At 56.1% G+C, this 27,271-nt stretch overlaps 3 protein-coding genes across 4 annotated transcripts in view; all 3 read right to left on the bottom strand.

The window, feature by feature from the left end:
* The window catches only part of SLC43A2 (solute carrier family 43 member 2), a 30,129-nt gene extending 18,858 nt beyond the window's left edge, over window positions 1-11,271 (bottom strand). The window contains exons 1-4 of the mRNA XM_005525798.3: window positions 11,074-11,271; window positions 3,992-4,181; window positions 2,954-3,009; window positions 2,193-2,269 (exon numbers count right to left, since the gene is read on the bottom strand). Coding sequence (XP_005525855.1) covers window positions 2,193-2,269; window positions 2,954-3,009; window positions 3,992-4,181; window positions 11,074-11,233 — 483 coding nt within the window. The 5' untranslated portion in view covers window positions 11,234-11,271. The remainder of the gene's footprint in view (window positions 1-2,192; window positions 2,270-2,953; window positions 3,010-3,991; window positions 4,182-11,073) is intronic.
* Window positions 11,272-15,382: 4,111 nt separating this feature from the next.
* SCARF1 (scavenger receptor class F member 1) lies at window positions 15,383-22,371 on the bottom strand. The gene is made up of 11 exons (XM_014255133.2): window positions 22,231-22,371; window positions 21,520-21,581; window positions 21,127-21,228; window positions 20,492-21,017; window positions 19,808-20,026; window positions 19,596-19,724; window positions 19,395-19,498; window positions 19,080-19,191; window positions 18,878-19,002; window positions 18,601-18,738; window positions 15,383-18,286 (listed from the first exon to the last, which is right to left on the bottom strand). The coding sequence occupies exons 1-11, from the start codon at window positions 22,323-22,325 to the stop codon at window positions 17,280-17,282; spliced, it is 2,619 nt and encodes an 872-aa protein (XP_014110608.2). The 5' UTR covers window positions 22,326-22,371; the 3' UTR covers window positions 15,383-17,279.
* Window positions 22,372-23,172: 801 nt separating this feature from the next.
* Window positions 23,173-27,249, bottom strand: RILP (Rab interacting lysosomal protein). Of its 2 annotated transcripts, XM_014254854.2 has the most exons (8): window positions 27,013-27,249; window positions 26,568-26,691; window positions 26,027-26,148; window positions 25,666-25,857; window positions 25,115-25,278; window positions 24,882-25,004; window positions 24,414-24,497; window positions 23,173-24,101 (listed from the first exon to the last, which is right to left on the bottom strand). In XM_014254854.2, exons 1-8 carry the CDS (start codon window positions 27,247-27,249, stop codon window positions 23,945-23,947), a joined length of 1,203 nt encoding a protein of 400 aa, XP_014110329.2. In that variant the 3' UTR covers window positions 23,173-23,944. The 2 variants fall into 2 exon arrangements, with proteins under 2 accessions (XP_014110329.2, XP_087922501.1); XM_088066375.1 differs by lacking the exon at window positions 24,414-24,497.
* Between the last annotated feature and the right edge of the window lie 22 nt (window positions 27,250-27,271).

Below are 27,271 nucleotides of genomic sequence, written 5' to 3'. Positions count from 1 at the left end.
ATCCCTGCCTGAGGGTCCCTGCCAGCACATCACACCTCATCCCGGGAGGTGTCAGCACCTGAAATCCCACAAGCTGGCTTTCAGAGACACCTTGCCACAAAGCAGTAAGCAAAACCTGCCTGGGGTGGTCAAGGACCATTGCACAAGTGGGTCTGATCCATTTCCTGGAGCACCTCAGGTCACCTGCAGCTGGCAGGAGCAGGGAGTCACCTTGCTGTCACTTGTGTGCAGCCAGACCAAGCTCCCCTGGCACCGGGACAAGCAGGGCTCATCACCTCGGTAATGAACGTCCTTACAAAAGTCTTTTGAGTGTCCCCTTTCAGCGTTCAGCCCGTCCCCTCCCAGGCACAAGGCAGAGCACGTCACCCACAGTGCCCCCATGTCCCTCCCTCACCTGTCTCCAGGGGCCACAGCTGGAAGGAATCCACAAGGTATCACCCTGTGACAGCACAAGATGGCTCTTGACATGCCAAGTGCAGCTTGCAGGCAGAAGGATAAAGCTGTAAGCTGCCAACAACCAAAATACAGCTGGTTCTAACAGGCAGCAGGCTGTGCTGCGGGTGAAGAAGTGTTTCCCTCCCACTTAACCTATTTTTGATCACGTTCACACGCCCCAGGTACCAAAATGCTCTGTGCAGCTGCACAGGCAGCTACACCTGCCTGTGGACTGGAGAAGTCAGGCTGAAGCCATCCCAGCTCTTTGCAGAACTCGCTGAGGGGATGGGCTGCACCTGAGGCATCTGTGCGACCTCACAACATCACTGCCTCCTTCAGACCTCCTCCAGGCTTGGATCTCCTCTTGGAAGATCTGACCTTTTTTCTGCTGCTGCTCTTTGTTGGCACTGCAGAACTGGATCACTAATGAGGGCACTAATAAGTGGCTTTGCTTACTTCTGCTGCTAAAAGCCACAGCACAGCAAACCCCATCTATTCCTGCCCTATCCTGCCCTCACTCCTATCATCAGCAGTGGTTCTAAAATGATCTGTGACCCCTTAACCACCCAGAGGGACAATAATCAATGCTGGCAGCAGCAGGATGGGAATCCTCTCCTCTCCCACAGCACTACAGGTGTGCTCCTCTCTTCCTTGCTTTTATTTGAAGCAGGATGACATTTGCCCCACAGTTCCTTGGGGTCACAGCCAAGGCTTCCAGTGAAGAACACCACATATAGGAGAGGGCAACATCTGCACAGAGTTCTGAAAGCTTTGAATATATGAAAGCAACAACAGCAGCAGCAGAACCACAGTACACAGAGTGCTCTATAAAGCAAGTTTCTGCCAAATTTAGGTCTCAGGACTTCAGCCAGTGTCTAAGCCCTGTTAAATGAGAGATAACTTTAACAGGAAGTGTCACTTCAACAGCAAGTTCAAGATAGTGCTGTCCAAATCTGAAAGTTTTCAACCACAGCTCAAGAAGAAAAAAAAAAAAAAAAAAAAAAAAAAAAAAAAAAAAATCGGTGCTTCCCAGGCTTGTTTTCTGGGCGACTTTCCACCCAGCTCTGTTTGAGCCACACTGACAACAATCAGGGTAATGAGGCAGAAAATAAAGCAGTTATTTGGAGAATGATACTGCTTCTGCCTCCAGGCAGAAAGAACCCCAAAACACAGAGATCCAGCTGACAGTTGTTGACCAAAGCTTTCCATACAATCCTGAACGTACCCAAATGGGCTGTGCACACCCAACAGCAGCATTTCTAAGGAAACCTGTGAGGGACTCTCACCCTTCTGAAGAGCAAAACCTTCTGTGATCAAGAAGAACCATGTTCCTGGGGCAAGATGCAAACTGTGCTTGCATAAAGCTGGTCATACCCAGCTGCAAGGGTTTGTGCCCTGCTGATTCTTCCTGCACTATGTCAATGCTAAATCCAGTGCAAACACACGTCCAGCCTGTGCCAAGTAGCTGAGCGCTGCATGTACAGGCACATTATGAGTCCTAGACAAAAACACTTCCTTTTTTCCCCCCACCTTCACCTGAGATACAAAGGGCAGGTGGAAAAAAAAAAAAGGATTGGGGAAAACAAGCTTTAGAACAACAACCAAGGACTCGCTCCCAAGGGTGACTGACCCTTTGTACCAAACACAAACACGTGCTATTCAAGCCACAGGCAGAAGATCCACTTTGTTCTTGCCTGCCAGCCCAGCTCACAGCCACAGCAAGGGATAAAACAGTCAGGTAGTAACTCTTCACTTACCGTGAGTGATGTGAAGGTCATGCACATCCCACCAAAGCCATTCAGAGCCAGGGCAATGAATATCAGCACAGACAGAGCTGCAACAATAAAAAACCTGCCCTCAGCTCACACTGCAGTGCAGAGGGAAAGGAGACAGAGCCCTGAAGGCTTTGGTCCTGACATGTGAAAACCACAGTGGATCAACACCCTCAGGACATATCATGCTGTTCCTGACCCAGCACCCATCTCCCCAGCCACACAGGCTGGGAGGGACAGGGCTCTTCTCCAAGACAGAGCTCAGGATGGGAGGGAAGGGTTCCTTTTTTCTAATGCACAGACTTGCTGATGCAGCCAGTCTGATGCATCTTAAAAGGAAGATTTACTTGAACAAACAATCCAAAGTGTCATCTCACTATCTGCTCTTGAGGAGCAAGCTCCATCCACCTCTGGCAAAAAAGCCAATTGTGTGCTGTTACTCATTTCCCAACCCTAAAAAAGCCATTTGGAATTGCACCTTTACAGGATCTGGCCTTGCTCAAACACAAAGCTGAGACCTGGATATCCCAGACATTTGGCCCTTGCTACAGTCTCCACTTGGTGTTGTGAAACACCAGCCCTCCCCAGAGCCACTTGGCTCCCTCAGGCTGGCAGATTGCTTGGCTTGTGTCCCCAGCAAGACCCCAGTACAGCACTGGAGGGTGACAGTTTGAACTTTGCTTCCCTAAAAACCCCAAACCACAGCCCTGAAATGCTCCCAGCTCAGCAGAAAGATGCCAACTTACAGTCTGGGTTACTGGCACCGTATGCAATCAGCACGCAGGACACAGCAAAGCAGGCACTGAAAGGGAACCAGAGCCATGAGTTTCTCACAAACAGCCTTACCCACAGTAAGTTACAGCTGCTTCCACCTCCTCAGCACCTCACAGGGCAATTTCTGTTAGAGGGAGGGAAGCTGGCAATTTGGAAAGAATAATCCAGGGAAATACCCAAATATTACTGGCAAACAAGTATTACAGGCAAGCCTTGCACAAGGGCTGGGGCAGGAACCTTTCCTCCCAGCACTGACGCAGCTCTGTCTGGACCCAATTCCCACTGGTTTTCCAGCAGAGAGTTTTTCCAGCCCTCACCTCAGGGTGACCAAAGGCAGCAGCAGCAGCCTTTGTCCTGAGCCCCAGCACTCAACTCCTCTCTGGTGTGGTCTGACTCAGAGACTTGCCCTGTTTTTCCCACTCTGCCCACAGGCCAGTTGGGTTTCTAACCAAGTTCACTGCATTAAAATTGTGACAGTTAGAACACTGCTGGAGCCCACTGATCCCAAAAGTCCCTAATCCCAATGTGCCAATGACAGAAGCAGTTGACAACCTCGCTGTTTGAGGCAGAAAGCAGCACACACCACACGGAAGAGAAGGGCCCTGGGGAAGGCAACGGGACATGTTTATCCCCAAGTTAACTCCCCAGCCTGCAAACAATGATGTAACATCTTGGTTTTGTGCCTCTCAGGACATAGCTCCCAGCCCAAGGAGAAAGCTACCCTCCCTGACTCACAAATGACTCTGCTCTTCCTCCAGGCTCCATCTGGACAGGGATCACAGAGCAGCACTGGAGAGCTGAAGTGTGGACACGGAGTTCCAGGCCCTTCCCTTATGGAGCAATTCACTGTGCTGGCTGAAATCACCCCAGAGCTGCTCTGCTGTCCTGTGCAGATCCCAGCCCCATTCCCCAGATGCTTCCCAAGGCTGCAGGGATCCCACAACATGCACAGCACCCAGACAGGGTGGAAACTGAGCCCTCAGCCCACCCCTGGAGCCCTGCACACCCACCTGCCCAGCAGCCGCAGCTTGCGGGGGCCATACTTGTCCATGACAATTCCCAAGGGCAGTGTGATGGCACTGAGCAGGAAGGAGCCGATGGTGAAGGCCAAGTTCAGCATTTCATCCTGGGCATTGCAGGAAGGCCATTTGTGCTCTGAAGCTGTGCTGTTCTCCAGCTCAGAGCTGTTGGTTGTGGTCTCTGCATGGGGTGAGAGAGGACAGTGCGTCAGGATCAGGCTTGAAGCAGGAAGAAGGGAAGGGAAAAGCTGGGCATAAGCCCTCCAGAGTCCAGTTTTTATTCTAATCAGTGAGAAATGGAGAAGCAGAAGGGTGAGGGAAACCTGATGAGCTCTGCTTAGAGCAGGAAAAAGCAACCAGGAGATAGGCATCCCATGCAGCAGCAGGGTAAAACCTAAGCATGGAGATTCATTCATTTATTAAAACAACTATACAGCAAGGGCCTGGCAATTACAGGAGACTAAACCCAGCCAGACCCGAAGGGATACAAAAATAAGGTCCTCCTAATCTACAGCTGTCATGTTCTCTGAGATCTTTTCCCAAACAAAACTAACGACAGCTACAGCCAAATCTGTTATTTTGGTTCCAGACATCAGGCTGGCAAGGCCTGGCACTGAGCAACAGCCTGCTCAAATGAAAAGCTTCCTACCCTCACTGCAGGCATCAGGATGAAGAATGGCTTTGCAGTAGCCACCCTGCTTTGACTGCCCTGGCTCTGAAAAACCCTTCCTGGATTTAACTACCCTGTTCCCCCGGGGGTTGGCAGCTCACCTGCCTTCTCTAGTTTTTTTAAAAGGATTGATGCATCTTTAACTCCTGCCCCATAATCAGCATTTTCTATTCTTTCAAAACAGGTTTAGGTCACACAAAACAATTATATACCCAGCTTTCTGTTCTTGCCCTTGGCATGAGGAACTCTGCATGCAAATTCCCACACTGAACAGAGCCCACGTTGTGTAACCAAGACAGAAACAGGACAGTTAAAATAAAAAAAGGAAAGAAGTTCCCTTTTACTGCCTCATGTCAACCCTTCTCCTATTACATGTCTATCCCAAGGCTGCTTACAACTCCTCGAGTGAGTTGTGTGCCTTCAAGACTTCCATTAACTCACAGCTCCAGAGCACTTCAGCTCTCCTTCTCCCAACACTTATCTGAAACCTTTGCTGCTATGACAAAGCACTTGCTCTCTTGCTGCTGCTGCCAGCCAGTGATATAAAACACTCTCCTTCATATTTAATAATTGATCTGACACAGTTCAATACTAAAGGAGGAACTGAGAGAGAAGTCATCGACATAACCACCAGCATGAAGTGGAGGCTGGAGATTCCCAGCGAGCTCTGGTTGGTTTAGTTAATTAGCAGGAATCCCTCATGGATGTGAGCCCTACAAGTGAATTCCCATTCACTGCTTGCTGTGGCTGATGGGGGAGATCCCCTTGGCTGCTCTGTGTTATCTCTGGAGGTAACACAGCCCCTCCCTTCTTCCCTCCCTTCTACCCAAGCCTCAGCTCCTCTACAGTTACTGGTTTCAGCCTGGCCCTCCCAGCTGCCCTAAACCACCCTCCCAGCTTTGTGTCCACTGCAAACAAACCTTGCTCCACCTTCCTGCCATCAGGTACCAGCAGGAATTCAGGCACTGATATCTGAGGCCTTGGAGCTGCCCCTGTCTCCTCCCAGCACTCCAGGGAGGGCAGGGGCATTTCTCCCCATTACTCCCAACCAACATCTTTGCTAAGATGGTTTCAAACTGCCTGTGTTCCCTTCCACTGCCATGTGTTCCTGATTGATAACTTAATCTGCCCTTTCTCTTGTCCTGTTAGTCAAGGATAGCCAGAGTAAGCAACAAATATCCCCAAAATGTCACATGTGCCACCAGCAGCTCCTCTGCAAGGAGGGAAGCTCTGCAGCACCCGACTCACATCCTTAGAAATCAGTCCTGGACAGACTTTGGGAGGCTCTCTGCAGTTTTCACCCACAGCATCGAGGCTTTTGGGCTCTCCACAATGATAAATTCATAGGAAACAGATGTGGGTGAGAGGTGAAACTCGGGAAAACAAGGAGAGGAGGGAGGGGAATTGACAAAGTAGTAGCAGTTTCCCTGTGTCAGCACTCTCCAGAGATAGCTCAGCTGATGAGTGGAAGGAGGGTGGAGGGACACGAACAGCACAGTGACCTTATAACTTGTGGCTGCACATGTTAAAGCCTGGGTAACCCTCCCCACAAAGAGATCTCCAAAGAGAAATACTCAGCCTTTAAAGCTGAAGAATACAAATTCCTGTTCACAGTTTGATGTGTTCAGCTGCTGCCTGTCCCCACGGAGCTCGCACAGCACACACCTGCTGGCCTCCCCCCATGACAAACGTGCATGAGTTGACGAGGACACAGCTCAGAAACAGCAAAGAAATTTACCCCTCTCTGAACACTGGAAGGCTGGGAATGGGACACCAAACTTCATTCCCTACCTGTACCAACCACCTTGTTTACAGCTGCTCGCTGCCAGCTCCAAGGAGGGGCCAGGCAACAGCGCTATGTGAAAATACAAATTGTTTGTGAAAATAGAAGCACCCCCTGAGCAACAGGAGAAGATCTACTGAGGCGCAATGGAAATGATTCCAGCAGCCCTTGGCACCCTGACATCCCCTGATCCTTTGAGCCACCTCCATAAATAGAACATTTTGGAGGGGCTGCAGGTGTGTGCAGCAGGCACAAGGTCCAGCCAAGAGCCGTCTCATCCGCAAGCAGATTCGGGTGCCAGCAGCTCCTTGGCACAGGACAGCGAGTGGCAGCACAGGACATGTAGCTAGGAGGGGTTTAATGGGCAGAGAACCTGCCTAACTACTCACCTACCTAATGCACCTGGTTACAGCAAACAGCAGCTTCCCCTCAATCACAGCTCAGATCCCGTTCCAGATCGGTGCATGCCACACTCCCGGGAAAATCTCCTACGTGCCTGGCTCCATCTGGAAAACTGCTCTGGGGAAGGACTGGCTCTGTGCCCACAGTGCTGCCCTCCCCAAATCCTCTTGCCAAGTCCACCTGCATGCAGCACTCGAGGTGTGACACCCGGGCAAGGCAGCAGCAAGAGGCTGTGCTCACTCACTGCTGCCTCACTGACAAGCTAGCAGAAGCTACAAGTCTTTACCAGCAATTACAGGAACACTGCTGCCTATTTTTACAGCACTCCCCACACAAGCAGCAGGATTTCTACTGCCCAATTAGTAGTTCAAGTTACTATTTAAAGAATGACAGCTTAGGTGAGGAGAAGGCTGCCTGGGTAATCATTTATGCCAAGATCATCGCTGGGATTTGTTCAGGCTGGAACATTCAAAGCCATCCTTTCTCCCAAATGAAGTGCTGCAGGTTTCAGGAAAGGATCAATCATTAACTGCTCTTTACTGACCTCTTCAAGTCCCAGGCACACACACACACCACATTACCAGAGGAACGAGTCTGGCTTTTCCAGGAGTGACTGCCATCTCAGATGGCAGAGAGCAGCTTTCCTTTCATCTTATTTCATGGATCAGACTGAGTCAAACAGGAAAGGCACCCCCCCAGCCACCCTGACAATAGCTCTGTCACAGCCTGCACACCCTCATCTTCCTCCACTCTTTTTTATAGAAAAAGGGGGGAAAAAAAAGGAGGGAAAAAAAAGACAAATCAAGGGCAAAGAACTGGGAGTATTGGTTTAAAAAAATAGCACACTGAAAGACATGTGCAAACAACTGATTCTGCAGTCTGCCCACATAAGAACATGTTTTCTCTTTTCAGGATGGTGTCATAGTTCTGGGAACTGGGAGGAGATGTTCTTGCTTTGTACCACTGCAAAAGCGATTTATTTGGATTTCCCTGCCCTTCCACTTGCACTTCCAGGACCCCCTCTCAGGGCGCCTGAAAGCTTCATATGACCAAGGCACAGTCTCAGTGAAACTCCCCTTCCCTCCCCAGCTGTGGTTTCATTTTGCAGCTGCTCTCAGCCAGCACCTTCCCACGACAGCTGCTGATCAGCACAGCGTGTTTCCTGTACAAATCGAATATTTACCACCTTTACACTTTTCCTGTTTACAGCCTCACGCGTGCAGCCCTTCCACAAATTGTAGTTGTCGTATCTCCCCGGATTGTGAGGGACTTCAGACTGCAAGTTCCACACCCAGAGCTCAGATAAATGAGGGAAAAGAGCTGTAAGGCAGCACCTGCCCCCTGTGACCATGCCAGGGCTCCTTAACGCACTGTAAGTGAATTAGCTTATCATCCCTTTGGTATTCTGCAGCCCTGTCTTAGAGGAAAGCCCTCTGTGCCCCTTATCTCTGCTCTTTGTGAGCAGATTATCAAGTTCAGGACACTTTTCTGCTTTTTAGCATGTTTCAGACCCAAGTGTTCAGCTTCCCAATCCCAGAAACATCATAGCAAGGCAAGACCCTGGACTGATCAAATTCCCCAAGAGCTGATAAGGCCCAGGACCGTGATAAAGACTGTGGAGTCAGCACTTGCACAGACTAAAAGATGCTGCTTCAGTTGGTTAAAGGCCAAGTAGTAGTGTAGTAAAATTAAAATGGGAACAAAGTGCTGCTACCAGGCTCCTTGTCAGCGAATTTCAAACATACCTCTCAGGAGGTGGCCCAACGGGTACAACCCCCCACTCCAGCCCTGTTGCACAACTGTTCTAAAAATATTTTGTTATTTTGGATTTTTTTTCCCCCCAGGTGTCCATCTCCACCCTCAGGTTACAGAGTTGAGTCTATTGGACCCCACATTTGTACAAAAGCTGAGTAAAATCCAACATGAGGAGCCAAGGGCAAGCAAGGAAAGTGAGGGATTTGACAGGAAGACAAGGAATCCTCCATGAACTGCAGCACTTTCTGGGCAGCTGCTGTTACCTTCAGAGAAGAGCCTGCAGAAGGGACAAGGTCTAGTTTTGCCTGTCATTGGAAAGCATCACAAAGTGCAAGAGCTTTTGCTGACAAACTGAAAGCCCTGCCAAGAACCTTTGGCTCATTAGGAAAATTCTATTTTTTTTCTTTGCAATACTTACATGCCCACAGCAGCATTAGGAACAACAAGTGCCCAAAGGCTACTAGTCATGATTTGTTTGCACCAATCCTCCAGCCAAATTGGCTGCAGGATTCAATAGGTTACACTGAAAAAGGCAAACACTGGGTCACCCTAGTGCCAGCAAAGGGAAAACTCATTTTGGGGCTGGTCATTGAGAGTCTCCACACACTTGGAGCCAGGAGTCTCCCCCACAAAACTCTTACAGCAGGACAAAACCAGAGAAAGGAAAGTGAGTCAGCATGGGTGAATGTCCCCACCTCATCACAAGCCATCACAGAGCTCAGAAGTGATGGCCAGATATTTGAGGACAATGAGAACATTTGACTACACAAATTTTTCTTCTCAGGGATTAAGCTTTCTTGCCTCAGGGCACAGGTTGGCCACTGAGAGGGAGCAGTTGCCCCCGGGGCAGCAATTTCACAGCAGTCCAAACATTTGCATCTTCCCTGTGGTCTGTGGGCATGGGCACTCCCATGGGGAGAGCCAGAAAAGCCACAGATTGTGAAAAACCGAGGTGAACCTCACAGATTTGGGACAAACTGAAAGCAGTCAAGGCAAAGAGCACGAGGTGGGCCCCAAGTGAAGTTCTTGTCAGCAGAGCACATCTCAGGAAGCAGACAGGCAAATGCCTTGCTCACAGAGACAGTCAGCATTTGCTTATCAGCTCCTGTGTGCTTTATCGGAGTGGCAGAAAGCCTCCACCTGATGGGTTTAATGTGATCTCTTACACAGGCCTGTGACAAAGTCTTAGTGATGTGGAGAGAACACAGCAGCCTTGAACAAAAGTCCTGCAGGGTCTCCAGGCACTGGGAGTCTTCCTCATACATAGGAATGCTCCTGGGTACCCCAGTGACACGGACACTTGGGAGAACTGCCCCAAGAGCAGAGCACAGGATGGAGATGGAGCTGCCAAACTGCAGCTGATAAACTCAAACACGTGCACGTTCGCACCAACCCAAGGCCCTGGTACACAAAGCAGGGGAGATAAGCAGCTGATGAATGAGCAAAACCCAAAGTACCATCACAGCTATTCACAGGTACCTTTGTCTGGACTTTGTTTCCCCACACCTCAGTTTTCCCCACCATTCTCAGCCATTACTCACTGAGGGTCCATGCACTGATATCTAACTCTTTTCACAAACTGCTTCCTCCACCAGCCCCAAATGGGCTGATCCAATCTCAGTCTCCATCACACATCTCTGGAGAGAGCACAAACTACCCCTCTTCACTCCACCCTTCCCTTCTCTGAGCACATGCAAACCCTCAGTCACCCAGCAGCTTTCCAAATCCACACCACACCTTTACCCTCGGGCTCCTTTTAACCCCACTGACCACCCAAACACACTGTGGGATGCACAATTCTCTCCATGCCCAGGCTGGGGATAGATGCCCACCTCCAGGCTGTTTTCCCAGCATTATCATTCCCACACCACTACCTCTCCTCTTCCAGGCTGTGTCTGCAAGAGGGACTGTCACTTCTGGCTGGGGCAGAGGGTAAATCTCAAACCCTCACTGAAACACAGCCTGGTTTGAACACATACTGGGTGCTTCAAGGAGAGGAACAATCAGTAGTATTTAATTCTGCAAATCCTCCTCAACAGCAGCATCAGACTGCCCTGATATTATTGGCACCCATGCTCCTTGTTTTCTCACCACTAAGGACAAAGTTCATCTTATAAACTCAGGACACCCGCCCCTCAAATCATTATTCTGCAGAACCCATCCAGCCTTCCCTTGCTGAGGAAGGAGTCGTGGCCAAGTATAAAAAGCCACCCAGAAAAGTTCTAACCTTTTTAAAATGCCTTTTTCCAATCACCCTACAAAGCAACAGCACCTACAGGCACACTGCACCATCACAAGGATGCCACTGGTTTCAGGAAGAAGCACAAATTCCTTCCTTCTCTCCTGGGATTGACATGGGAGCTCAGCCCTCCTCCAACCAGCTCCACACCACCCTAAAACAGAGAACTACCCCAGCAAACCTCAGCAGCAACTTATCCACACACGAGGCCAAAGCATCCTTACCTAACCCGTAGCACAGGTAGGAATAAAACCCTTCTGCCTTCAGCATGATGAGCAGGGACCCCCAGCCCAGCAGGACGGCGGAGAAGAGCAGGTTCTCAATGATGGCTGTGAACGCCATCCACCAGCGCCGCCGGTGCGCTGTGGCCAGCGTGGGGGCCATGGCTGCCTGATGGGGATGGCCTCCTTCAGAGCCTCAACCTGCAGGGAGCAACATCCAGTGAGTCTACACAGAAAGCACACGCTGCTCAAGAAGCATGAAAAAAACCCGTGGTTTAAGGAATCTCCCTGCTAGCACCCAGGCAAAGCTGCCTGCTGAACACCAGGCACTCAGGTGCAGAACTGGTTTTTGCAGGTGCCAGCTTGCCAAGCGACCCCGAGGGATGGGGGAAGGCACAGGTGCCCTTGAAGAGCCCCTCAGGTGCTCATTTTGAGCCACACGGGGCTCTGCTCAAGGACTCTGTTCCACTTCCCGAGCAATAGGTATGAAAATACAGCAAACACGGGCAGGTAGCTCATTGGTGAGGCTCGGGGGGAATAAATGCCAGGGCAAGGGGGCTGCATGCAGCACCCCGATCTCCCCATCAGGCAGGGGCTGGGATTGGGGACACAGCCCCACATCCCCAGAGGTGGCTTCAGAGACCCACCAGCTCTGCTCTGCCCCAAGCAAAAGCACAGACCTGCTCTGGAAGGTGCATGAGGGTTCTATAAATGCAGTTCATGCCACCAATGGCTCACCAAGGTGCATTTTTTGTTGCCTGACACACCAACCAGCTGGGAGACACCTCAGCTCAGTGGCTTCTCCAGGCTGCCCCAGATGCTGGAGCTGCATTAACTGCATCCAGCTCCACTTGTCCCGGTCCCTGGGGGCCCGGGAGCGAGCAAATTTGGGAACACGCCTGTCCAAGGGAGTGTCACAAGGCAGGTGGCCCTTGGAGCCAAGCTGAGGCTTTTCCCAGCCCAGGCACACCTCAGCCCGCGCTGTGGGGAAAGCAGCTGGCCACGCACCCAGCCAGGACAGCTTCCCTCACTGGAGGGACCCCAGCACGGGGTGCTTTGTCGGGTCTGACCCAGCTCCCTGCAGCGATGCCTGGAGGTCACAGCCCCCTTCCAGCCACAGAAGCCGGTTCAGAGCCCCCTGCCCCGCAAGCCAGCCTGCAGTCCCCCCAAACCCCCCCACCCACAGCGCAGGCCCGCTGACCCAGCACAGCCCACAACGCATTTCCTCCATCACCTCCTCCTCTTCCTCATCCCTGCACCCGCTGCCCCCTCCCCAGCCCCGGTATCCTTGGCCAGCCCAGCCATTCTCTCTGCGACAGGAGCTGCAGCCCGCTGTCCCCGCTGCCAGCCGCCCCCCAGTGTCCCCAGCACAGCCCACTCCCCACATCACCCCCGCTGCATCCCCCACGCCCCAGAGCCCCCCACCCACGCTCTCCCTCCCCATCCCCTCTCCGCCGCCTGCCACTCCCACGCGAGAATCCCCCGATGCCCCCCACGCATCCCCTCCCTTCCCACCGCCCCACTGCCTCGCAAACCCCACGCCGCCCGGGGAGCCCCCGCAGCCCCAGGGCAACTCCCGGTGCGGTCCCCCCGCCATGCCCGGTGCCGGGCCCAGCTCACCGCCCGTGCCGCGCCCGCTCCGCTCCGCCGCGGTCCCACCCGGGCTTTTTATCCGCCCTCCCAAGCAAAACAGGCGCGCCCGCTGATTGGCCGCCGCCTCAGCCAATGGCCGCGCGCGCCGCTGCCGCTGGGGCACGTGCCGGTTCGCGCCCCCCCCCCCCCGCCTCACGGGACCCCTCCGGGACCCCTCACGGGACCCCCCCAGATCCCCAGAGGATCTCCGGGGGACCCCCCCCGGTATCGTCCCCCAGTATTCCCCCGGTATCTCTTCCCGGGATCTCCAGGGGATACTCTCGATATCCCCCCGGATCCTCCCGATATCTCCTCACGGGACCCCCCAGTATCTTCTCGTGAGATCCCACGGTACTCCCCGATATCTTCTCCCGGTAACCACCCCATTTCTTCCCGCAGTATCCCCAGATATCTCCCCCATGTACCTCCCACCCACAGCCATCCCCATATATTTTTCCCCTCCGGGATTCCCGCGGTACGCCTAGATATCCCCCGGGACCCCTCCCGGTATGCGGGTACCCCTCCCCGATCCCCCTCTCCTCCCGTATGCCCCGGTACCCCGGCCCGGGCTGCACCTGGGCTCTCCCGGGACAGCCGCACACACCCGGGCGGGACACCCGGGGCTGGGCACGGGGTCGAGTGGGACACACACACACAGACACACAAGGGAAAAAGCGACCAGGACGGGATGGGCGGCGGGAGGTGATGCGGCTCCCCCGCCCGGCGCGGTGCGGGGAGCGCCCCGCGGGGTTCGCTGCCGCTCTCCGCCGCTCTCCGCCGGCCCCGGGCGGCAGCCGCGGGAGCCGCACCGCGCTGTGAGGACAGCCCCGGCTGTCTCACACAGGGAGCCGTGTCGGGAACAGCGCCCGCGGCATTGCTCATCTGCTGTGGCTACGGGCACCGGATCCGTCCTGCGAAGTCTGCCCGTCCTCCTCAAGGAGAGACGCCAGAGAAGCTGCTCCACCCCATTAAAAGGGCATTTTGGGAGCAGGCATCCCGCACAGCCTCATGGCTGAACACCCTGACGGCACAGCTGGACAGGGGCAATGAGCCCTCGAGACACCCCAGCCCACGATACAGCTCAATTAAAGAGTCACAGAAAGGTTTGGGTTGGAAGGTACCTAAAAGATCATCCCATTCCACCCCCTGGCATGGGCAGGGACACCTTCCAGCAGACCAGGTTGCTCCAAGCCCCATCCACCCTGGCCTTGGACAGTTCCAGGGGTGAGACAGCCACAGCTTCTGTGCACAGCCTCTGCCAGGGCTTTGGCACAAAGAATTTCTTCCCCATATCCAGTCTAACCCTACCCTCTATCAGCCATTCCCCCTTGTCCTGTCACTCCATCCCTTTTCCAATGTCCCTCTCCGGCTCTCTTGGATCCCCTTTAAGCACTGGAAGAGCTATAAAGTCTTCCTTCACCCTTCTGCAGTCTGAGCACTCAAAACTCCCTCAGCCTGTCCATAGCAGAGCTGCTCCAGCCTCTGATCATAATTGTAGCTCCCTCTGGACTCACTCCAACACATCCCTGTCCTTTTTTTGTCAGAATCCTCACAGCTGGACACAACACTCCAGGTGGGATCTCAGATGAGTAAAGGGGGAAAATCCCCTCAAACCTGTTGGTCACACTGCTGGGGATGCAGCCCAGTTTCATGAAATAAAAGTAATATCATTACAAATCAGTTTCATGTCTGACTTCACCAGAGCTCTGCCCTCTTTTTTCTGTTAAATTATTTTTCAGAGCATTCCTCTGAGGTATTTCTAGATCTTCCATAAATCATTAGTGAGGTTCTGGGTCACAGGATGTGGCCACGAATCCCTAGAATCTTTACAGGGGATATTTTCTCAGCCAAAGGAGGTGAAAACAGCATTTGTGGCAGGTAAACACCCCAGAGGAAGCAGAGGGCCCCAGACAGACGGACGTGTCCCCACCACTCCATCCCTGTGGTGGGCGGGAAGAGGAAACTCCTCAGCCTTGGCTGTGGGAGAAGGGTCAAACGTTTCAACAGCTGGAAAGTGGATTTAAGCCAATGCAAACAAACAAACAAAAAGCCCAAAGAAAACAAGGCAGCCTGGATCGGTGCCAGGTGTTTAACAGAGGTAGAGGAAGGCTGAGACAGCACGAGACCCAGGAGACCTCAGCACCCAGACCTGTCTGCTGTGTCCAACAAACACAAACTGTGACAAGGAGGAGCATGAGGAGGGTTCGGAGGCTGTTTGGGGTCACAGGAACCCTTTGCCACAGCAAGAGCAGAGGGGGCTCAGTTTTCCTATCCTAGAAGGAGAAAAGAAGCTATCAGGTGATCCACGGCCAGCTATAAATACCCCAGGGACTGAGTAAACAGCATGGGGACAAAAAAAATAAAGTGAAGCCTAAGAACAGCACTGACATGTTTTTAGAAACTGGCCAGGAATGAGTTTAGGCTGGAAGGGAAGTGACAGCTCCTGCTCTGGCACAGCCACTGGGGTAAATGATGTGGTGCTTTCCAAAGCCTTGGGCAGTTTGGAAAGGAGAGATGACAAGGCTAACAGGATGACAAGGACAGACCCCAGGAACAGCTCCAGCCTCTGTTCCTACCCCAGCAGAGCACACAGACACCTCTCTGCTCACAGACAGCACCTGCACACGGATCCCTTCCCACTGCCTGCCTTCCAAACACTGCAGCAGCTTTGCAAAGTCAGAGGTCCAGACTGGGAAGAGATTTCCCCCTCCCTCACCTGCCTGCTCTGCCTTGCAGACTTCCCACATCCAGAACTAAACCCCCGGCACAGCCGACAGAAGCATCCCCAGCACGCAGACGCCAGCGCAGCCACGCTGCAGGAGTGTGCATGGACCGCCACATGCTGGAAATCTGCAGCTCCTTTCCCTTTCACTGCCCAGCAGGGCCAGGATGCTTCATCTTCAGGCAGGGGAAGCATCCTGGCTCCGTGGACATGGAAGGTTCTCCCATCAGCAGAGTTTTCTCAAACCAGGCTGGTTTGAGCGGTGCGAAGGCTGTCAGGTTGTTGTCAGCTATTTACATGCTGTACCCAGAGTGAACTGGCTCACGTGACGTTCACTTCTGGCATAGCACTGCTCAGCTCACAGGCTCAAAATATCCATCCCATTAGGGATAAAATGGCTGCTTATAAATTAAATGTGGGACTGTCCCTACTGCTGTCATAAAACGGTGTCAAAACAAAAGCAAGCCCGTGCAGAACAGGCTGCTGCTCCAGTCCTGCCAGGATGAGCTGTTTTATTTGGATGCCAGAATATCTGATGTTATAATCACAGCAGCAGATGATTCCACTGCAGGAAAGGGTGCTTCTTGCTGTCTTCAAAACTGGAAGTTTCAGCCATGTCAGACCATGGGGATTTGATGCCTGTGGAGAGGCACCTGTGGAAAGCAAAAGGGAAAAAGCAAAACCCACTGTCTTTTCTGAAACACCCCAAACCCTGAACCCCAGCTGAGCAGTGCCAGACTAGAAGGATTCATGTGGAGCTCTGCACATGATGTGTGAGGTGCAGGCTGCAGCAGAGGGGCTCTGGACACTCACAGCTCACTCACATTCCTCCTGCACCTCAGTCCGGCTCTGTGCAGGGCACAGCTCAGTGAGTGAGAATTCAGAATTCAACAGAGCCAGAAAATTTAACAAAAACCCCAAACAGAAAGCCTAAGGCTGCTGCCAGTTTCCACACTCTGGAGAATATTCCTGGTTGTATCTTTGACTCAAAGGGTGACTGGGAAACCCATCTCCTTAAGGGCATTTAATTTTCATTCCAAGGCTTTCACACCACGTGAAATAACAGAAAAAATACACAAAAAAACTTCTACTACTTAGATACATCTAAAACCAGATCACTGCAAATCCTCTTTGGCATCACAACCGCCTTTACAGCAGGAATGAGGCGTGGGAGGTGGCAGGAGCTTAGGGCACCCGTGGAAATCCCATTTTCGGGGCAACTCCCACCCTTATCAGCATGGCGCCAGGTGCACAGGTTGATGGTCACTGCCCAGCTGCCACGTTTGCAGAACTGCAGCTTGGAACCTTGTGGAGTTTAAAAGGCTGTCACTACACCCTGTGTCCTGCCAGGAGCTTTTCCACGCGGAAGCAAAGGCAGCCAGGGCCTGCCACAGAAGCCAGAGCCACACAGATAAACCCTGCAGACCCAGATACCCTTTGAGATAAGCAGCTAAAATTAATTTTCTCTGAAGCTGCTCGTGACAACCCATCATCTCTTCTCAGCCCAGTTCCACAAAATAATCCCCTTCAGCGAGAAGCAACTTTACAGCAAGAGGCTCCAAGCTGCATTACTGGAATTGGGACAGGGAAAGGTGAAAACCGAATGGGTGAGGCTGGATTTTGTACACGCATTTCCCAGCTGAGCACTCAGCAGCCCTGCACTGGGAATGTCCCTGATGGTGACAGGGACTTGAGGGTGCCACCACAGCGTCCAGAGCATCGCTGTTCCCCGGGGCTGTGCAGGCACAAATGGGGCTGGTAGGGCAGGGAGGAGCAGAAATCAGCCCTGAAGCCCCACAGCCCCACAGGCTGTGTCTGCTGTGGCCCCAGTGAGGCCCCAGAGCAGCCACAGGGCTCAGGTGGCCGGAGGGGTGGCCGGCAGCTCTTTGCCGGGGCTGGAGGGCGAATCAGCACCGCTGCTGGCCACATTTTCGTATTTTGGCTCTTCCTCCGCGGCAGCCTGTCTCTTCCTTTCGAGGCTGCCAACTAACTCCGGGCTTTTGCCCTTCTCTGTGGCACCCACGGTTTCGCTGGCCCCGTCCTGGGCACTGGTGTTTTTTGATGAGAGAGATGCAAGGAGGAGGGACAGTCTCTTTGCAGCGGGATGCTGCTGCTTGCCAGGGGCTGACTCGGCAGGAGCCCCCGGCACAGTCTCCCTCTGCTTGCAGCTGATCTCCGAGTCCCTGCGCTGCGCCAGGGCCCGGCGAGGAGGTTTCTGGATGGCCTCCATGCTCCTCCTCACCTTGGGCTCCTCCTTCGCAGCCCACTTGCCCCTCTGCAAGCTGCCCAGACGCTTCAGCACAGCCTGGACCGGTCCCTCGCCAGCCCCCTCTGCCTTGTGGTCCTGGCCTGCCGTTCCCACCATCATGTAGATGGTGGTGACATTGGGTTCCTTCCCCTTCGCCTCCCAGCTGCAGGATTTCGCAGCTGCTTCCAGCGCTTCCACTCTCTGGGCCACGTTCCTGGTGCTGGACACGACCCTGCGGCGTCCCCCGGGGGTGGCCCGAGGTGATGGCCGGTGGCTTTCGTCCCCCTTGCTGAGGGGCTCGGGGTTCTCGTAGCAATCGCTGGCCGGGCGCTCGCTGTGGGGCTCGGCCGCCGCATCCCCCGGCGGTGGGGTCAGCCTGGATGGGCCCCACGGGGCTTTGGGCTTGCGGCTGGGGCTGGGCGTCTCGGCAGCCCCGAATTTTGTCCCCTCGGCGAAGGACACAGATGGTCGCTTGGCCTTGGCGATGCTGGAGGTGCGGGGGATGGCGAAGGGCTGCGAGACGTCCTCGGAGTCGAAGGCGGAGGGGTCCGGGAGCGCCTGGCCGGGGGGGGATGCCCCATCCTGCAGCTCAGCCCCCCCCAGCAGCGGGATGCCTGTGGGACAGAGTGACACATGTTACGGCTGCCAGAGCTGCCACCCTGCCCGGGGACATAACTGGGGACGCTGGGACAGGAGCTGATGCAACAAGATTGTCCCTGGGATCCTTTCCCAGGGAGGAGATTGTGAAATGGGGTTGCCCCACTGGGCATGTCCCATCGCACACGGCCAAACGCAGCCCTGCAGACAGGAAAACAAGGGCAAGGAAATAAACACTGTCTGTGCCAAGCACATCGCCCTGGGATGGCCAGGATTAACCCCAGCAGCCCAGAGGTGATCAGAGAGGAGGAGGAGCAGCCACAGGCGTCACCTTCTCTGGGAGGGACAGAGTACTCGGGTCCCTCGTTGTCTGTGTCGAAGGAGGAGAAGGAGCTGTCTGAAACCCACGCAGATGATGGTGGCTCGATGAAGCTGGGGTTGAAGGGGATTTCCGTGTCGTGATGGGAAACTGGGGAGGAGAAGACACCCATCTGAACCTGAGCACCCCAGGGTGCTTGGGGAAGAGGGGTTTCAGGCTTCCCCCAAGATAGAGAGTGCAAAGAGTGCAGCACTTCTGCAAGTGCTGTTGGCAGCTCTGCTTTGCTTACCTGTGACTTTGGGAAGTTTTGAGGCACCCAGGTTAAAGCAGGGCATGAGAGCGCTGAGGTTTGCCAGCACCCCCTGCACATGGTGCTTCATCCTGGCCACCACATCATCGTCTGGCACAGCCGCCCTGCGGAGCACAGATGGACATCAAGGGACACGGGAGATGGGGTTTTGCATCAGAGGTTGAAAAATATTAAAAAATACCTGTCTCTGGCATCTGCTGAGCCAGCACCACAGCAGCAGCAGGCAACACAGAGCAGCAGCAGCAGGAGAGGGACAAGGATGGCGGCTGCAAGGGCTCCATGGTCCTTCAAACCTGTGTGAGGAGATGGGTTGAGTCTGGAATGTCCTGTGGCTGTGACGCCTATAGAACAGCCCTGCATGGAGAGAGCAGGTGCTGACAATTCCTTGTGGGGCCAGGAGGCACCAGGATGCACCCCAGCCCCCCAGCACCTGCCCCAGTGAGGATGGGACCGTCCCTTGCCCAGTGCCAAGGAGTAAATGTGAGGTTTTTCTTACTCAGCACACAGTCACCCTGCACAGGGTCGCAGGTGCCCCGGGAGCACTGGCAGGGTGAGGAACAATTCACTCCAAAATACCCCTCGGGACAGGTGTCATTGCAGCTGGAAAAGAGAGGAAAGGAGGGAAATGTCCCTGGAGAGAGCGAGGCTCCAGCCCTGCCCTACTCCCAGCGTTATCCCAGCGTTTTCCTGACATTACCTGTCTCCCCAGTAGCCAGCCTGGCAGATGCAAACTCCTGTCATGGGGTCACAGTTCCCCGAAACACAGTCGGGGCAGAGGAACTGGCAGCCATCACCAAAGGTGCCCACGGGGCAGGAGCTGTTGCAGCTGCCAAAACAGAGTGAAGCATCAGCACCTGCACCCCGGAGCAGGGACACCCCCAGGGACCAGTGGCCTCACCCTGGGCATACCTGGGTCCTGTCCAGCCGGGATCACAGCGCAGGCAGGACCCGGTCTGGGGGTCACAGGGCTCCCCGTGCTGGCAGCGGGGACACAGCTGGAGACAGCCCTCCCCATGAAATCCGGGAGCACAGGGATCCTTGCAGAGGGTCCCGTTCCAGCCAGGCTGGCAGGCCAGGCAGAAGCCATCCACGGGTGAGCAGGGCTGGCTGCGCTTGCAGCTCCCACAGCTGCGTGGGCAGAGAGGCATTGAGGTCACAACGCCCACCCTTGTACCCTAAAAAGCAGGTTTCACCCCACGAAAAGCAGGTTTCTCCCTACAAAAAGCAGGTTTCACCCTGCAAAATCATTGAGCATCATTTTGGACCAAGGGGAAATATACAATGGTGCCTAAGGCTCTGTGGTAGCAAGAGGGTGGGAGGAAAGCAGAATCACAGAATATTCTGAGCTGGGACGCGTTGCTTTATCACCATCGGGAGCGGGACTAAAGACGCCCAGATTTTAGGGTGACGCTTTCAGCTGGCATTAACGAAGCGTTTCTTTGGATATAACACTGATGCTTCATCCAGCCCATGATGCTCAGTCCCAGGATGGATCTCCCTGCCCAGCCAAAGGGACAGACACAGGCGCGGTGCCTTCCCCCCGCCAAGATCTGACTGCAGCCCCGCCGGACCTCCTCTGCTCCCCCATCTCACCTGTGCACGCACTGAGATCCGTATTTCCCTGCCGGGCAGGGGTCCCGGCAGCTCCTGCCCTGGTAGCCGGGCTCGCAGGAGCAGTGGCCGGTGACGGGACTGCAGGAGCCGTGCCCGCAGTCGCAGCGCCGCTGGCACGCCGGTCCCCAAAAGCCAGCCAGGCACTCGCACTTGCCCGTCTCCTGCGCGCAGGGCGACACGTTGCAGGAGCACTTAAAGCTGCACCTCCTGCCCCACCAGCCCGGCAGGCAGCGGCACAGCCCGCTCAGGGGGTCGCAGTGCGAGGTGGAGGGGTTGCACTGGCATTGCTTCCTGCAGCCGGGTGCCCACCAGCCCGGCTCGCAGTGGCAGGCGCCGGTCAGGGGGTCGCAGCGGCCGTGGGGGCCGCACTGGCAGGGGAACTGGCACAGCCCTCCCCAGTGGCTGGGGTCGCAGGCGCAGTGGCCGCTCACGGGGTCGCAGCGCCCGTTGGGGTGGCACGGGCAGCTCCGCTTGCAGTCGTGGCCCCAGTACTGCGAGGGGCAGCCTGCGAGGGGAAAGGACACAGCCAGGATGGGGAGAAGCCCGGCAGCCCCCGAGCACCCGGCTGGCTTTAAAGGGGGATGGCAGGGGCTGAGCGCGGGGGAGGCACTCACGGGAGCTGCAGTCTGCTCCGAAGAAGCCGGGTTTGCAGCGGCACAGCCCGGGTTTCACGCACACCTCGCCCTCCCTGCAGGCGTCCTCCCCCTCGCACACGGCTGTGGTGGCAGGAAAGGCATTCAGCACCCTCTGCCTACCCCCAGCCTGGGCTCACACCCCCCTGGCCACCCACCCACCTCCCGCAGGGACAGCATTCCCAAGGAAAGCACCATCCCGATTCCCTCTCCATCCCTCCGGCTCAGCTGCAGCACCATCAGCAGCTGGGGGGTCCCCACGGGGCAGGACCCCAGTGGCAGCGCTTCAGCAGAGCAGGGCTTCCAGCACCCCGAGGATCCGCCGGGATGAGCGTGGGGACCACGCTTTGGGATTCATCCCCATCCATCACTCACCGACCGTGCACGCCCTCCCGTCCTGCTTCCAGCCGGGACAGCACGCGGGGCCGGTCGGGAACCTGCGGGAGAGACCGGGGGTGTCAGCCGGGGCCGGGGGGCCAGGGAGCCTTCACGGCCTCGGCCAAAGCCAGGCGATCCTTGCCCCAGTGCTGAGGAGGCGGCGCGGCCCCCAGGGCAACGCTCCGGAAGGAAACCAGAAAAATAGAAGGAAATTTAGGAGGCTGCAGCCCGAGTGGGCTGGGAATGTCCCCATGGAGCCCGTGCCGGGTGTCCCATGCTCTGGGAGAGGCTCAAAGATTCGGCAGCAGTGCAGAAATGAGGAACTGAAGTGAAGGCCATGAAAGGTATCACCGTTGATGGGAGACAATGGGAGAAGCAACGTGGCAACAAATTCAGGGGACATCAGCTCCCAAAGCTCTTTGGGGTTTGTTACACCAAAGCTTCCCCATAATGAGTTTTGCCAAGGGTCCCGTATTGCCCTGTACTCAGAGGGTGAATGAGAAACAAACTCTGGAGAAGGGATCTGGCACCCCAAATGTCCAGACATCCCCCAAACACATCCCCCAGCATCACCCCGGTCTCTGCACCCACCCCGTGCCAGGCTGAAAATCTCTGCCTGGGGAAGGAGGGATGGACAACAACCCTCTGGGGCTGCTGAGAGGCCCCAGGAGATGGAGGGGCACGAGTGGGGACCCCCGTGGCACCTACCTGCAGACGTTCCTGCCCTCAGGATCGAGCTCCTGGGCAGAGCTCTGCACCCACAGCCACAGCTGGAGGCAGAGGATGGGCCGGGCGCTCTCCATTCCACCAGGGCCCCTGTCCCGGTAGCTCCCCAGCCCCACGCTGGTGTCCCTCTGTCCCGTCTGTCCCGTCCCACCCGTGGTGCGGCCTCTTCCTCCCTCCAGCCTTGGGTTTCTTCCTGAGGAAATGTGGGAGGAGGCGCCCCGATCCAGACGTCAGGGGTGCGGCAGGGAGGGGGAGCAGGGAATGCTGCTGCCCGGGCTATTTTTGGTCCTGGCTGCCATCCCCTACCACAGAAAGGGGCATGCAGGGGCTCAGCACAGCCACACAGGGGCTGGTACCTGCCTGAACATCTCACCTGTGTCACCCCACTCCCCCTGTGCCATCCTCCATCGCCCCCAAAACTGCTTTAGCCAGTGTCCCCCCAACCCAAACAAGGGGTCCAGTGCCACCCCCTGCCTCAACCCTCATGAGCCACCCCATGGCACTGCCAGCCCCTGGCAGGGGCTCAGAGGAGGGGTCCCCATGTCCCCCATGGCAACACAGCCTGACCTACGATGGCTTTTGCAGGGCTGCTGGCCACTGTCCCACCTCGCCACGTCCCCAGGAGCTTTGTGTCAGCAGATGCACAGGAAACACCTTTTTCCTACCCAAGGCCAGCTCAGCTGAGGGGGAAGCGGGGGCTCTGGGTTGGAAGCACGGTGCTCTCCTTGGCCATGCAGGAATTAACTCCTCCATGCCCAGCACTGTGGGATCACCACCCCAGAGCCCCCTCCCCATCACACCTGACCCACCAGAAGGGGCTCAGCCTGAAGAAGAGAAGGGTGAGGCAAACCTGGGAGCATCACCCAGCCCTTCCCAAGCAGACAGCAGAGGAGAAACAAACCTCACAGGAGAAACAAATAGATATAATTTTTTATTGGTTTATTTTATTTATTGATTTCTTTCCAAATTAAAGGTAGAAAGTAGCTGATCTGAGGGGACCGACTCGCCCCCATGAACACAAGGATTGTTCCAGTCTGCCAGGTCCCAGAGGTGGCAGGAAGAGGTCCCAGTACAAAACTGCTTTCACCCCATGCCTGAGAAGTGCAGGAGTGGCCCTGGTGGTGCTGATCCTGATGGCTCCCAGCCACGGGAGCACCTGGACACCCAGTGCAGTGTGCTCAGCCCCTCGCAGCCGTGTGGTGACCCCAACTGGACCTTCACATTTCAGGGATTGGGGAGGTACAGACAGACAGGAGTGAGGTCAAACACCCCCACAGAGCAGGATGGGGCAATGGAATCCTGGGCTGTGAGCAGAGAGGTTTGCAAAGAGCCACCAGTGGATGGGAAGATTGCTTTTGGGGTGCGGAGCAGGAAGAGGCTGCAGACCCCCACCACGCTGATCTGCAAGCAGGGAGCAGTGGGGAGGGGGCACAGCTGTGAGGGCCCCTCTGTAGCTAAGCTGTGGGCACAGTGAAAGGGTTCTGGTGGGCAGAGGTGCCCAGAGGTGCTGAGCTGTCCCATGCCAGGCTGGCAGCCCACATCCAAGTGTCCCAGTGCAATCTGCCCACGCTGTGGCTTTGCCACCACCACAGCACAGGGAAGTGCCAGGGCCGCCGTGCTGCTCTTGAAGCCACTGGAAGAAGAGGATCCAGGAAGTTCTGCTGCGAGGACAGACCCTGCTCCCGTTCCCGTGGGGTCAGAGTGGTGCCATGGCTCTGTCAGGGGAGCTGAATCCTGCCTTGCTCTCTCCCTCTGGCTCTGGCTGCGTGTCCAGCGAGTCGATGATTTCCCAGGTTCCGGAGCAGCTGGATGTGGCAGCGTCTTTGCTGCTGCCCTGATACCACAGCCCAAAACTGCAGAGAGAGCAGATAAGGGCTGTGAGGGAGAACCTCCCTAGGGAAGATGTGGAATCCCAGCCTCCCTCTGTGGTGGTGGCAGCAGGACACAGCCTGGCTGTGGGCCCCTGGGAGCATGTGGCACCCAAGACAAGGCAGATCCTCCTAAAACAGCAACCCCTGCTTTGGCAGTGTCCCTGCCAGCCCCGCACCAGCCTGCTGACTCTGTTCCCATCAGATCCAAGCTCAACAGGTGCCAGGTCCCAGCAAAGCCCCAAACCTCTCCACTGGCACAGCCTCCCATCCCTACCAGCACAGGAGCAAACTTACAAGCTCCTAATTTTGGATTCTGGAGGCTGAGCATCCACACAGTCTGTGCCATGACCTGGGAGCCAGGAGCCCTCCTCTTCATCGCTGCAGCACAAAGAAATGGAGGTAAACCTGCACTGAGCCACAGCAGCAAGTGCTGGAGCCACTCTGGAGTTTGTCCAGTGCTCCCAGTACCACCACCTCGCCTCCCTTTTGTCACATGCACGCAGGGACAAGTGGCATTTGGCCAGGCCATGCCTGACTGGTGACAAGGACACAGGAGTTGCAGCACAAAGCCCAGCCCCTGTGGCACAGCTATGCCAGAGCAGCACATCAACTGCAGACATCAAACCTTTGATCTCTGGAAGGAGGAGGCAGCTCTGGGTTTAGGGAAGTTCCAATCCAGGGCATCACACACATGGAGACACTGGAGCAGGCCAGGCAGCACCCACCCTGCACGGGAGGATCCCAGCACCCAGCCTGACTCACCTGCTCGCTGACTCCTCTGCCGTTCCCAGCATTTTGGCTCTGATTTTTTTCCTCTGTTTTTTAATATTTGACTTCATTGCATCCAAGAAGAAGCTGGGAATTCTCTCCTCGTTCAGCAGTTCCCTGGCAAAAAGCAGCCAGCTGGTTAACCAAGAGCCTGGGGAAGATTCTGTCCTGACTGTGGTGGGAGCAGCCTCTGATGGGCCAGGGGTGGCTGCAGGGACAGAACTCACCTCTGGTAATAGGCCAGCTCCTCCTGCACCAAGAACAGGTTGGTCTTGAGCTCATTCCTCTCTTGCAGGATCTGCTGCAGCTCTTCCTTGGAGAAGCAGCAGTGAGCAGAGCTCCTGTCCCCATCCTGGTGCTGCAGCTCCTCTGAGGGTGACAGGGCTCCCTCCTGGAGGGGATGGAAGGAGAGTCAGCAGGCAAGCAGAGACCTCAAAACCTCCACTCAAAGGCTGGGTGCACATGCAGGCAAAAATGGAAAAGTCCCAGGAATGTCCCCATCCTGGCTGAATCTCAGCCAGCAACCACTGCCCATAACCACACGTGGCAAACCCTCCTCATCCTCTGTGTCCTATCTACTTTTAACTCCCGCCACCTCATCTTGCTGCACCCGTAACAGCTTTTACACAGAAGTGTTACTGGCATTGCAGACACCACAGTGCTCAGTTTTCAACTGTGGGGTTTCCTTGAGTAGCCACATCTGGGTGCGCCAAAACCTCCTCACCAGGCTGGGAACGTGGTGATGCCCAGCAGCAGTGAGGCCACAGCTCAGACTCACCGCAGCAGGCTCTGGCCGCTGGCTGTCCAGGGCTGTCCTGCTCCTCCTGCTCGTTTCCCTCCGGCTTTGCAGCATCGCAGCCTCCAGGTCTGACTTCTGCTCCAGAGCACTCTTGAGCTGGGCCTGCACCACGGCCACCTTGTGCCGCAGCTCCTCGTTCATGGCCATGAAGCGATGGAGCTGTTCCTGCAGCTGGAGGGCCCAGGGCAGCCAAAGGTGAGCAGTGTCCCCACCCAGGGACATCAGTGCCACCCACCCGCCCCAGCAGGCTCAGCAGCTGTCACAGCCCGGGGGGGATGTGACATGAAAGCAGGTCCCCGAGCCCCTGGCACACCACACCCCTGAGCTCCCACGCCCTCACCGCCTCCGTGTCCCGGCTCTTGCAGACGATCTCATGGGCCTGGGCACGAAGCTCATCCCTCTGCCTGTCCACCACCTCCTTCAGCCGCAGCATCACCTCCCGCTCCTTCCGTGCAGTGCTGTCTGAGATGGGTGGACAGGAGTGGGAGTCCCCAGGGGCTCCCCCAAGCCCACAACGCTACAAAGTTCCTCAGTGTTTCTGCAAAATCTGACTTATTCCTGGTAATCTCACAGTGGGAACAGTGGAAAGAAGGCAACTGAGAGTTTTAGACACATCCTTGTGTTGGTACAGCAGCCCACACCCTGTGCCTGCCTCCACCACCCTCCTGGGGGCTTTCGAGGTGCTCTGGAGGTTCGGGATCCCTGTGATTTGCAGAACAAGGAAATGCCTGCGCTCCCTGCTGGGACAGGCCTCCAAGGTGAGGGAAAGGAGAGCAGCATTCCAGGCTCCAGCAGAGCAGGTTCAGCCCTGCACCCAGCCCGCCACTCCACAGGGACACCGTGTGGCATCAGGGGACCCCAAACCCCCCTGGGACACCCACCTTCCTGGGACTGGCTCTCCGCAAGCTGCCCCAGGAGCTGGCGGTTCTGCTCCTCCAGGCAGGCCAGGCGGCCGTGCAGGGCCCGCTCCCGGCACTCGGCCTCCCACAGCCTCTGCTCCGGGCCCTGCGGGACGGGACAGCCGGGTCAGCGCTGCTCCAGCCGACGGTGACAGCCAGCTCAGAGGCTTCCCAGGGCTTGGGGACAGTGGCACCACCCCGGAAAGGGCGACAACTGGGCAAGCCAGATGGGAGCTATCCCAAAGGATGGGGGACAGCCGGGTCAGATCCACACCAGAGAGCAGGGATAGGGAGATCAGAGCCGTCCCACGGGATGGGGGACAACAGGGTCAGCCATCCCCTGGGAAAAGGGAACAGCGGGGTCGGAGCCATCCCCCGGGAAAAGCGAACAGCCGGCTCGGCGCGGGACACGCAGCTCCCAGCTCACCTCCGCCTCCTGCGGCCCGACCGCCGCCGCCGGCGCCTCCCCCTCAGCGCCCGCCGGGGCCACCAGCGCCTCCAGCAGCTCCAGCAGCCGCACCACGGGCGGCACCAGCCCGGCCACGGCGTCGGGCCCGAAGCGGGCGGAGAGGCGGCGCAGCTCGGCGCCCAGCGCCCCCGCCATGCGATAGACGTGCGGCGGGGCCAGGCGGGCCGGCGGCGTTCGCCACAGCGGCTCCGCCATCGCCCCGCGCACGCTCCGCCCG

The sequence above is a fragment of the Pseudopodoces humilis genome, chromosome 23 (genome assembly GCF_049639895.1).
Source record: "Pseudopodoces humilis isolate 2021_Gansu_Grassland_sample_001 chromosome 23, ASM4963989v1, whole genome shotgun sequence".
In the NCBI taxonomy this organism is placed as follows: Eukaryota; Metazoa; Chordata; class Aves; order Passeriformes; family Paridae; genus Pseudopodoces; species Pseudopodoces humilis.
Note: the sequence above shows the minus strand (reverse complement) of the source record. Positions and strands in the feature narration are given on the sequence as shown.